The sequence below is a fragment of the Sturnira hondurensis genome, unplaced genomic scaffold (assembly GCF_014824575.4).
Source record: "Sturnira hondurensis isolate 20B ecotype Veracruz unplaced genomic scaffold, ASM1482457v3 Scaffold0022566, whole genome shotgun sequence".
NCBI classification, from domain to species: Eukaryota; Metazoa; Chordata; class Mammalia; order Chiroptera; family Phyllostomidae; genus Sturnira; species Sturnira hondurensis.
The window spans coordinates 19648805-19661611 of NW_028095197.1; the positions used below are offsets into that span (position 1 = coordinate 19648805).

At 34.1% G+C, this 12807-nt stretch overlaps 1 protein-coding gene across 4 annotated transcripts in view; it reads right to left on the reverse strand.

The window, feature by feature from the left end:
- The window catches only part of PTBP3 (polypyrimidine tract binding protein 3), a 105087-nt gene that overhangs the window by 44189 nt on the left and 48091 nt on the right, over positions 1–12807 (reverse strand). For all 4 annotated transcript variants that reach the window (XM_037036042.1, XM_037036040.1, XM_037036039.1 and 1 more), the window contains 2 exons: positions 10844–11013; positions 7378–7524 (listed from right to left, as the gene is read on the reverse strand). In XM_037036042.1, coding sequence (XP_036891937.1) covers positions 7378–7524; positions 10844–11013 — 317 coding nt within the window. The remainder of the gene's footprint in view (positions 1–7377; positions 7525–10843; positions 11014–12807) is intronic.

A 12807-nucleotide genomic window follows, 5' to 3' on the forward strand; every position in this document is an offset into this window, starting at 1 on the left:
CAAACCTGTAACACAGGAATGTGCCCTGCCCAGAAATTGAACCTGTGACCTTTCAGTTTGGGGGATGAAGCCTAACCAACTGGGACACACCACCCAGGGATTAATTTCCTAATTCTGACTTGTATCCTGGCTGTGTAGGAAAATGTCCCTGTTTGGGGGGGGGGGGGGGGATGCTAAATGTTAGACAATGAAGACAGACCAGATTAGCAATTAATTTTCAAATACCTCAAGAAATCAGAAGTTATTTGTATGGTATTGGCAATGCTTTTCTAATCTTATAATTGTCTCAAATTTTAAAATCATTATTTACAAAATGAAGTAGTCCCAGTCAGGGCACATGCCTGGGTTGCAGGCCAGTTCCCAGCAGGAGACTCACGAGAGGCAACCATACATTGATATTTCTCTCCCTCTCTCCTTCCCTTCCCCTCTAAAGATAAATAAATTAAAAAATCTTTAAAAAAATGAAGTAGGTGAAGGAGGGAAATCTGGAGGAAAAAAGCATGGCTGATGATCACTGAAATTAAATGGACATTTTCATCAATCTTTTGTTCCATACTTACTGCTTAAGAATGCGGATAATAAGTAAAATGTTCATGCCACAAAATGAAAAACCCAACCACTTAGATGTACCTCCTTTCATTTTCACATGGTGTTACTTGAGAGTCTAAAGATCATAGTATTTATGATGTTGTTTTAAATGAGCAATTCTTGTATTTTGTTTTCATGATTTTAATTTATACCACCACTCTGTGAGAAAAGTAGTTTTCCAACATTTTGCTGTAACATTAAAATTTAAAATACATATTTTTCTGAATACTGGCCATCTTTTACTTTCTATATGCTTAATTGTTGGACTTCTGTTTTTATACTTATATACAGTCATGCTGTGCATAATGACATTAACTCAAGGAAGTATCAAACACACACAATGTATATGATCTTATAATGTAAGATTATAAGGGAATTGAGAAATTCCTATTGTTTAGTGACATGTTAAAGGTAATAATGTTGTAGTTATAACATGTTACTTACATGTGGAGATGCTGGTGTAAACAAACCTAGTGTACTGGCAGTCATATAAAAGTATAGCACATGCAATTATGCACCAGTATGTAATACTGGGTATTGATAATAAACTATGCTACCAGTTTATCTATTTACCACACTTTTTATTATTTTAGAATGTACTCTATTTTTTTAAGGTTTGCTATAAAGCAGCATGCCATGTTATGCTGGCAGTAGCTTTACATATCTAATGTTTACTACAGGGTCCCCAAACTCTGGGGTTAGGAACGAGGCCCCAGAGCAGAAGGTAAGGCTGAGCTACAGTGAAGAGCTTAGCTGGCATTACCACCTGAGCTCTGCCTACTGTTATTCCCACTATCCCCTTGGAGAACTGGTCTACTATGAAACAAACTCCCAGCGCCAAAAATGGTGAGGACTGCTGATTTACTGCATCTCTTTTGACTGCATCATTTTCTCTTGTGCTTGATTTAATCTTATGTTGTTTTATAAATTTAGTGTTACCAAAGTGTACAGTGTTTATAAAGTCTGCACAGGCACACAGTGGTGTCCTAGGACTTCATTTTCCCTCACTGCTCTGTGACTCATACAGAGCAACCTCCAACCCCTAAAACTCTGTTCATGGTAACTGCCCTATACATGCTTAACATTTTTTTACCTTTTATACAGTACTTTCAATTACATTTTCTATGTTTAGGTGCACAAATATTTACTACTGTTTTACAATTATCTATGGTTTTCAGTACATTAACATGCCGTACAGACTTTAACCTGGGAGAAACAGCCTAGGTGTGTTGCAGGCTATACCATCGAGGTTTGCGTAAGTGCACCCTGTGATAGTCACACAATGACAAAATCACCTAAATGCATTTCTCAGAACATATCCCTGTCAGTAAGTGATGACTAAGCAAGCCTTTTGTGCGTACCTTTTAATAGCATTTTCCTACCACATGCAAATTTTTATGTTATCAGGTAAAGCACAACTGTCAAACACTCCATGTCCAGAGCATCATCATCTTTGAGAACCATTTTAATATTTTATGTCACTGATTTTCCAAACTATGCTCTTGGAAAGACAATTATATGTGGGACAATGAGGACCAACATCCTACTTCAAACATGGCAGTTTATGTCATCTATTTATACTGCCCTCTTCAGTAAGATTTTATGATTCTACTTCTTACAGCTTTGAAAATTGATTTAGACTTCCAACACTTTGAGCCCATAAATAGGTGAGGGATGGTGGTGTCAATCAATCAAAAAAGACTCAGAACTGATATAGGGGTTAAAATGAGCAGACAGGTATCAAAGCAGTTGTAACTATCACACACACACACACACACACAGGTGAGCAGAGACATGGAAGATAAAATACAATCTGGCCAACCAAATTTCCTGTGATGACTGAAATATTCACTATGTACACTGTCCAGTTTGATAGTCACTAGCCATGTGGCTAGTGAGCACTTGAAATTTGCCTAGTGCAACTGAAGAACTGAGTTTTTTTATTTTGAAATTTATTTGTCTAGGAAAAAACATCAAAAGAGATGATGTACAAGACATCATCATAGTGAGGTCCTAAGTGGAATATGAGTTCCCTTTCCTCCTAGATTAGGATAATTAAATGTTATCAAAATGAAGCCTGCACAAACAAAAGTAAACTTAACCTCACTGACCTTATGTCATTGTATCTACGATAGTTCTATTTCTTCTTTATATTAAGCAATTCTCTACATATATGCTTGCAGCTGCTGGTATTACTGTTTTTGTTGTTGTTCCTCTTTCCTCTTTGGCATATCATAGTGGAGAAATATAAAAAGCCATTGCATATATTGTCCTAATCATTCTGAAGCTTTCAAAAATATTCTATATTAAGTATTTCATTGAATATTGTGTACAAAGGTCTCTCTGAATGTCAGGCATGCAAGAAATGGTTCTGACAGCAAAAATCTGAGAAATTAACACCTAGGGAAAAAACTTCATTTTGTAAGTAGTAACTCTATAGTTTCCATTTTTAATTAGGCAAAAGAACATTTAAGTAACAAAATGAAAATGAGGAGTACTCTCTACTGAGAAAAACAGAAAAGTCAGGAGGAGGGAATGATAAATGTTTTCTGTTACTCTGATACTAAAAATTGCAAGGTAGAATTCCTACTACAGGATAATATTTAAATATTCAGCAACAAACTCTATGGAATGATTATAACACTATAAAGGAAATAGCAGTATGATCAAAATACCAACAAATATTTTTATTGAGGCAGAGAGAGAAATATACTTCACGTAGAATTTTTATAGAAAACCGGACCATGACAAAGAACATGTTTCACATATGGGGATAATAGGTTATCAAAAAAATAACCAAGGAGCGCCCTGGCTGGTGTAGCTCAGTGGATTGAGTGCGGGCCTGCGAACCAGAGTATTGCGGTTCGATCCCAGTCAGGGCACATGCCTGGGTTGCAGGCCAGTTCCCAGTGGGGGATGGCGGGGATGCACGAGAGACAACCATACCTAGATTATGTGAAGCCATAATCTAGCCATGCCTAGATTATGTGAAGAAGACATTTCTAAAATTGAGATGGAAATAAGTATACAATAAAATGCACAGATTTTATGTGTTTAGTTTGATGACTTTTTAGGAAAAGTATTTTAAAGAAAAATCCTTCCATAGTCACCTTTTTGAAGATTTATAAACTTCTATCCACAAGGTCAAGAAAAACTGTCTATACAAACAATAACAGCTGCTCTTAATGTAAGCATTTCTCAAATGATGTACCTCAAAATATGATATAAATTTTTTGGCTATAATTTTAGTTTAAATCAAGGGACAAAAATGTTTGATATTCACCTGACCCTCTGGCAAGTATGTCCATAAGATGGAAAAGAAGTTATGTGCATTGGGATATCTTGTTATTTAGAGAACAAAATAGAATGAAACAGTAATTTATCTGTTTCCCAGAACCATCAAAATAAAAGACATCTGAAACATTTTATATATGCAAATAGGTACCTTCAATTTTGAATTCTGCTTTGATGTAGAACTTTGAATAAAAGAGAAATGATATTTTATGAAACATCAATGCATAAAAATTATGCAAAGTAACAAAACAGAAAGGATATTGGGAAGAAATCAAGGCTATCGAAGAACAAACTAGGTCATCTGGGCTGGCTTTGGTTGCCAAGCAACTGGGATTCCTTACTATTTCCCTTTAGAATAATCCAGCCTTTAAGAATTTTATTAAATTGTTTATTTCTTCTTCAAGACTTATTCTAACATATTTAGGAATCACACTAATGAGAAAACTGCACAACTTATATAAAAGAAATTAAAAGCTCTACTATAAGACAGGAAACAAAATATAACTTCCTCTTCAAAAGGATCAGTAAGCAGTATAAATATGTTAGTTATCTGAAATTCAATCTATAAAATCAACTCAATTCCAAGGATGTATTTTGGGGGGTAGAAGTTATCAAAATAATTCTATAACATATCTGGAGAAATAAAATATATTAACCAGTTAATTTCATAAAAGAGAGAGTCAAGAATGGGCCTGACCCTATAATATATTAACACACAGGGACACCGCTATAGGACTGGAACGAAACGGATCCCAAAAGGCAGTCCAAGTTAGACACGCAGTGCACACCATGTGAGCAGCTCCCTCATGAAGGGAGACTGAGACCATGCCATGCAAGGAGAGTGTGTAGGTATGTCTAATGACTATATATATATATGCATGTTGTATATAGTCATAGCATGTTTATAGAAAACCGGACCATGACAAAGAACATGTTTCACATATGGGGATAATAGGTTATCAAAAAAATAACCAAGGAGCGCCCTGGCTGGTGTAGCTCAGTGGATTGAGCGCGGGCCTGCGAACCAGAGTATTGCGGTTCGATCCCAGTCAGGGCACATGCCTGGGTTGCAGGCCAGTTCCCAGTGGGGGATGGCGGGGACGCACGAGAGACAACCATACATTCATTATTTCTCTCTCCTTTCCTTCCCCTCTAAAGATAAATAAATAAATAAAAAATCTAACCCCCCCCCCAAAAGCACCTTTCCTGCTTTAAAAAAAACAAAAAACAAACAAACAAACAAAACAAAAAAAAACCCAAGGAGAAACAGGTAAAGACCAAAAAACCCCTAACCTTACTCTCTACCCCCAAAATATTTCTAATAAAAGAAAGACTTACATCTGATAATACAACCAACTAAAACATAAAAGTAGGAGAATATAGGTAATTTTTTTTTATTTTAGCTAAGCTAGGTCTTTATGAGCATGGTATCAAAATCAGAAACTGTAATACAATGTTTAGAAATGTGTTGCATGAAAGTATTTTAAAAACTGTAGTACTAGCAGACAAAACTCCTGAGACAAACTAAAATGGTGGTTACCAGGGTCTCAAAGGAGAAGGGAATGGGAAGTTAGTGTTTAATGGGTACAGAGATTCAGTCTGAGAAGATGGAAATAAGTTCTAAAGATGCATGGTAGTGACGGGTTGCACAATGTAAATGTACTTATGCCATTAAACAGTATACTTAAAAATGGTTAAAATGGTCCTGGCTGGTGAGGCTCAGTTGACTGAGCGCTGACCTGTGAACCTTTAGTCACCGGTTTGATTCCCAGTCAGGGAACAAGCCTGGGTTGTGGGCCAGGGCCCCAGTAGGGGACATGTGAGAGGCAACCACACACTGATGCTTCTCTCCCTTTCTTTCTTTCTCCCTCCCTTCCCTTCTCTCTAAAAATAAATAAGTAAAATCTTTTAAAAAATGGTTAAAATGGTAAAAACCCACATTAACAGAAATCACTATAAATACTTTGTAAGTTACCAAATAAAAATAAGTAAACAAGAAGATATAATTTCTCACCTATCATACTAACAAAGACAGGAAAACTGGTCATACATTATCAATGGCATCCTAAGTGGGCACGTAATCTTTACAGAAAGCAATTATACAACATATAGCAAAATATAAAATATGCATATGCTTAGTCCCAGCAATTTTCCTGCCAGAAATGTAAACTAGTAAGATAATGCTGCAAGTGTGCCAAGACATATTATATTATAAGAATGTTACTGCAACACTATTTGTAAAAGCTAACACTGGAAATAATCTCCATGTCTATTATTAAAAAATTGGGTTACAGCTATTCTATAAAAGGGAATACTGTGCATTTAAAAATTATAAATTAATTCTGTATTTGTTCTCATGAAACAATGTACAACAGAGCTTTTAAAACATCAGAATTCCTTTGGTGTAAAACTATATACATAGACGACAATATACCTGAATAAAGAAGGGGCATACATCAAAATGTCAGTTATCTCTGGGTAAATAAATGGCTTTTTTGTTTTGTTTTCTTAACTTTTCTGAATTGCTTGCTTGAATGTCTTCCCATGAGCATGCACCCTATTTATAATTTATAAAGCAATTTTTCATTTTAAAAAGTCTAGACTATTTCTAGACTTTTACTTTAATATTTCACTTACTATTAAGTTTACACAGTTTATATATGACACTAATATCTCCTAGAACAAATTAAGGATTATATATAGGAACTAGCAACTTTTAAAAACAAATGTGGAAAACTATCATTTAAATTCAGCAGCTTGCATTGTAAATAACTTTCAACACAGAATCAAAGAGCTGGAGGAGTTCTTTTGCCTAGAGCAAGAGTACAGGGGCCAAACATGCTCTTAACATAATAAAAAAATGTCTTAAAATGTTACTTGTTTTGCGGATAAGTGTTTTCTACCCTTAAGTAATTTCAAATTAGTATTTTAACTATGTACTAAAAAAATCAACCTGGAGTGACACAAAAGATTCAGCATGAACTACACCATAACAAAAACTGGTAAACAGGTAAGAAATGTTGGTATTCTATATTCAGCTTGAAGTCACAAATCATTTAATGAACACATCTATACAAATTCTTATCAACATCTTAAGTTCAGTTACTTAACATCACAATAGAAGCATCACTGACTTCGTAGTGCCTTTATTATATATTCAGTGAAAAAAGGACTGACTTAAAGTTCCTTCTAAATCTAAGATTTTAAGAGATACATAACAATTTAAGTTTTTACTTTTCTCATGAAAACAGTTTCAAGAAAAAACTAAATTTGCCATTTTTAACACCTTAACCTCAAAGACTTCATATTTCTAAATGGCTATATTTTCTGGTATTCAAGCTTTTAGATTAGAATTTACATAAACAATCTTTACTAATAAACCATCCTAAAAATTAAAAAAAACACCTCTTCTTCCCATCTGAAACACAGAAAATTAATTTTAAGCAATTATACCATATGCTCTTATAACTTTTTAAAAATGTCATTAATACTTACAGCTTGATTAGGTAGATTGTCAGTCTTAAGTTCTCTGTGATTGGAATACTGAATAAAAATAGGCTGGCTTCGAAGATGAGGAGTAACAGGAGTGTAATAATTCACCATAGTAATAGCAGCTTCCTCAGAAGCCATTTCTAAGAAAGCCTGCAGTAAACACAAGAAGGTAAAGTGAAAGCGCATGTTTTTGAAATACAGCTAAGAACTGTCTGGTCATTCTAGCTTGCTCTAAACTCATTCATTCTCAACCTAAATAATACAGACCCCAAGGGGATGAAAATTTTTTTGCCTCAATGTGTATCACTAAAATTAATTGGGAATATTTGAAAAGTTGAGTTCAGTAAAGGATTTGGGAATAAGAAACTGCCAGTTGATTAAACCATTTCATGTGGTTTTTGGGTTTTCTCTTTATGTTTCTCGTAAACCTAGAAATAATTAAGAAGACAAAAACAAATGCATGCACTACCACTGTAAATGGATGCTTTTGGAAGCTGAGATTTAACAGTTCTTTCCTAAAAATTCTCTAACAGTGATGAGGCATAATGATTTGTTCTTCTTTACCTTTTTATAAAGCAGCTGTTTATGAATACAATTAAATAGAGCATGCAGGCACAGAGGCTCTTCTGTTCAAATTAAGAAAATAGAACTTCCTATTTGAAGTCAGTATTGATCAGTCATTCAGGTGACAATTTTTAAATATCTGTAATCATTATATTAATATTAGGTGTCAGCAGAGTAACATAGGATTATCTAAGATAGAAAACTCACCTTGGTATTTATAACTTACATATATAGCTTCTTCTCTCTCTCAAGACTCCTGTAATTTCTATTACAGGAACAAGATACTTATAGAGCTTTAGGGTGGCAAATTTTGCCACCTATCCTAATGGTTAATTAGGAAGATAAAATATAGACATACACTAACCATTCTGAACCCTCAGAACCACCTTAAGAACACCAGAAATTTAAAATACAGGAAGAACGCTGGATCCAAATCAATACAAATTTCTGGTCAGACAATTCAATTCTTTTTTACTACAACAGAGCATTTAATTGAGAAGCATATAGTAACCAATTTAAATTATATATAAAACATTTATACTTTATGGATAAAATATGTATTTTAACAACAAAATTTACTGAAGATAGCAAATGGTATCTATAAATTGAACTTTCTTTGTTTATAGTTACCTTATTTGTTTATAGTTACCAAGCGTTTCCACTTGGCAAATATTCCAGGCAAAGAAGTATTAACTTCACAAATGTTAAATATGATGCTTAACTGAATTAATCAAATGTCACAAATGAATTAATTAAATAAACTACTAAAAGCATTCTATTAAGTAGTAATATGAGCCACACAACAGTAGATCAAATACTGTTAATTAATTGATCCACAACGAACAAACAAAATTCCTCTATCTTCAAGAAATAAAATATACTTTGAGCCATTTATACCATCTAAAAGGTGGTATAAATCCACTATCCAATTATTTCAGTAATATACTTTTTTTAACATTTCTAAGAAAGGAGGATAAAAATGATCGAGGTAAAAATAGCTATGGCAACATTTCCTATCTCATTTTTAATCATCTCTTCAACAAAAAAATTGTAAACTGCATTTTAATAATATTCACTATGTGGGAGGAAGGTCTCTTTTCTGCAAACTTTACCACATGTTAAGAATTAACCCAATGTATCGATTCCCAGTCAGGGCACATGCCTGGGTTGCAGGCCAGTTCCCAACAGGGGACTCCCGAGAGGCAACCATACATTGCTATTTCTCTCCTCTCCTTCCCTTCCCCTCTAAAGATAAATAAATAAAATCTTTAAAAAAAAAAAACAATTAACTCAATGTTTAACATCGGCTGCACATTGTACACTGTATTTGGAATAGTACATAATTCTTGTCATAGGAAGTTTTTTCCTGAAAGTATATACAATCTAAGAATTTGCATGTAAAAATAATTTTTCCACATGGTACTCAGTAAAGGTTTTATTTCTACTTTTCTAAAGTATCCATTCAGAAGGATCAATTTTCATTATCTGGGTGGAAACAAGATCAAGTCAGTACCCACAGAAAGGCTGGTAAAAATTTCCTTCACGGTCTCAACACCCTACCTGCAAGTACCAAAGGAAAGATTACGCCTAAAAGTAGTTCTAGTGACTCTCATCAGAATCTCTTGCTTAAGTATACTACTAACAAGATATTTTTCAAACAGAATTTGTGATCAAAGGACAAGCAATCAAGATAACAGTCAATTAGCACTACTGATAAATATAAATCCAGAATCAATAGTAGAGAAAAAGGAAAGTATGATGTCTCCTACTGCCTCTCACAGACATTTGCAATGATGTGTAGGATATACTACAGAAACATGATAATATACATGATACACAGCTGTTAGACACCTCACAGCATTTAACATGGCCACATTGGCTCTTTTCAAACTATGCGAACCTACTATTCTTAACAGAGGCAACTGTGTTAAAATAAAAATCTTAGTACATGTACTGTCTTCAAGAGATGTAAGATAAGTGTGTAGACACAAGAGCTGAATACTAACACATGTTATTTAACTTCTACAGATTAATAATTTCATCTGAATTAAAGAGATATTAGTTTGTAGTTTACTAAAGATGTGGGCCTGAATCAGACATCATCATCCAGTCTCTAGCCAGTCTAATACTAATCAATTTATTTACAAATATATTTAAAATGTGCTTCTTAAATGTTGTTTATGAAAAGTGTAAGAAACACAGGGACTTATCACAATGTACTACACAGTGTCTAGTTCCTAGATTTGTTGTTCTCTTCTTTACAGCAAAGCTCAAGTGTAAAAGATTTTCAGGACAACTGAAAACTAGAACTAAAAAATTCATCTCACGGGGGTGGGGAGGGGCGGTCTGTGCTAGGACAAGAAAGTATGCAATTATTCAAATAAAATAAATATGACAAGTATATTTTTGTCGTGGTCACAGCAAAAGCAAGTTTCCTTATTCATCTTAAGAAAAACCTATTAACTTCTGAAATGAAGAACCTCTTACAGTCTCTTTCAAATTATTAAAGAAGCTACATATTAATTCTACAACTAAAATATACTAAAAATTTGTATGTACACGTTGGAAAACTTATATGTTCTATAATTTCCCTAAGGAGGTATAATTTATATTCTCTCTCTCTGTCAGGAAATTCTAATATAGGATATTTTCATAAACCATTTTGCAATTAAAAATATAAAATGTTTTTTATTAAGGAGGAAAAAGACCAGTCAATAAATAAGAGATAATCCTTTCCCTGTGTTAATATTTTTGTTTGTTGCTTCCTGTTATACAAAAAAACTTTATAATTTTACTCAAACAGAAGGAAGTTGAGAAAATACAGTAAAGTTCAAGAAAATAAAAATCATCTTTAACACTAACACTCAGAGATAGCACTATGGGCCAATCTTTACACGTTACATACCTGGCTTTTTCCTTTCAACATCAAAAGATTAGTCACTTTGCCAAATGGTAGACCTAATGATATAACATCTGCTTCAGTGGCATCACTTGGAATTTTGCGAAGATGGAGAACACGAGAAGGTGAAGAGGGAGGTCTCTCTCCTTTAAATTTCTTGTTGTCATTCCCATTAGCTAAAAAAATAAGATTTAAAAAAAATTACTGAAACTAATTTTGGTTGACGTACTACATTAACCACACTGTCACATCTGATCCTCCAAGAAGAGTGCCCTCTGTGGAAAGCTCTGCAAAATCCATTACACGAGTAAACAAGATGCAAAAAGAAAAGATAATTGACTTTAGGATAAAAGATAAATGACTACTTACAGCAGTATTGTATAAAATAATAACATAGTATGTTACAGCAACAAAATATCTTGGGGGTTATGTTTATTATATGAAATGTAACCTGTATGACAGTAACACAAAGGATATGACGAGGAAAACAGAAAAGTTCTTACATTATACCTAGGGCTTACATTATTTGAAGGTAGACTGGTAAATTTAAGATGCACAGTGTTGATTTAACTTAAGAGCAGTCACTTAAAGTAAGCCCTGTCCTTACCCTATTCTGCTATTGATGTCACAAAATTATATCTTTATATATTGCATCTGGAAATACAAACTACAAACTAATAATTCTTTTAAATTCATTTATCTCCTAAATAATGTGACGTTACAAACCAAGTCACTTGAAAGCCTTTACATTATTAATTTTCAACATGGTATTAGTCTGTTAAATTGTGTAGAAAAAAATGGCCTTATAAACCCTTGTTAGAATACTAGCTTTTATAATCGACCATGTATTTTTATCTTCATTAAGATCTTTCATTTCTCTAAAGGGACTTATATAAGAAAAAGAAGATGAAAAATATTAACAGTGAAAGGACAGCAAACACACAGTTATTAACAACCACACCTAAAACAAAAGCAAACCAAGAGGACAGCTAGATCAGGAGTGGAACCATAGAAATGAAGAACACATGGAGGGTTAGAAACAGGGGGGTGGGAGGGGGAGAAGGGGGGAGAAGGCACCGAAAATAGCATAGATGGTAGGTAGAAAATAGATAGGGGGAAGGGTGAGAATAGTGGGGGAAATATAGAATCCAAAGAACTTGAGACACGTGGTTATAAACTAAGGGGGGGAGAATGGTGGGGGAGGGAGGGTGCGGGTGGAGGGGAATGAAGGGGGGGAATAGAACAAACTGTAATGGTATAATCAATAAAATATATTTAAAAAAAAGATCTTTCATTTCTGTATGGTTTTTACTTACTGTCTAGTGTCCTTTCTTTTCATCCTAAGGAATTCCCTTGAGCATTTCCTGTAGGGCAGGTTAAATGATAACGAACTCCTTCAGCTTTTATCTTGGAGTGTCTTCATTTCTCTACCATTATTTTTCTTTTTTAAATCAGTGACTTGATTTTAAGAGTCTAATGTGTTACATATAATGTCTAATTTCCTTTTAAAAATTCAATTTATTAAAACTAAAAAGAAGCATAAAAACCAAAAATACCTCTGAATGACAGTTATGCCAAATATAGGATTCTTTGACAAGTTGACTGTTTTATTCTTCTAGAACTTGGAATACATTGGCCGACTGCCTGATGGCCTCTAAAGTTCTTTTTTTTTTTTTTTAAATATATTTTATTGATTATACCATTACAGTTGTTCTATTCCCCCCTTCAATCCCTTCCACCCGCACCCTCCCTCCCCCACCATTCTGCCCCCCTTAGTTTATAACCACGTGTCTCAAGTTCTTTGGATTCTATATTTCCCCCACTATTCTCACCCTCCCCACTACCTATTTTCTACCTACCATCTATGCTATTTTCTGTGCCTTCTCCCCCCTTCTCCCCCTCCCACTCCCCTGTTTCTAACCCTCCATGTGTTCTTCATTTCTATGGTTCCACTCCTGATCTAGCTGTCC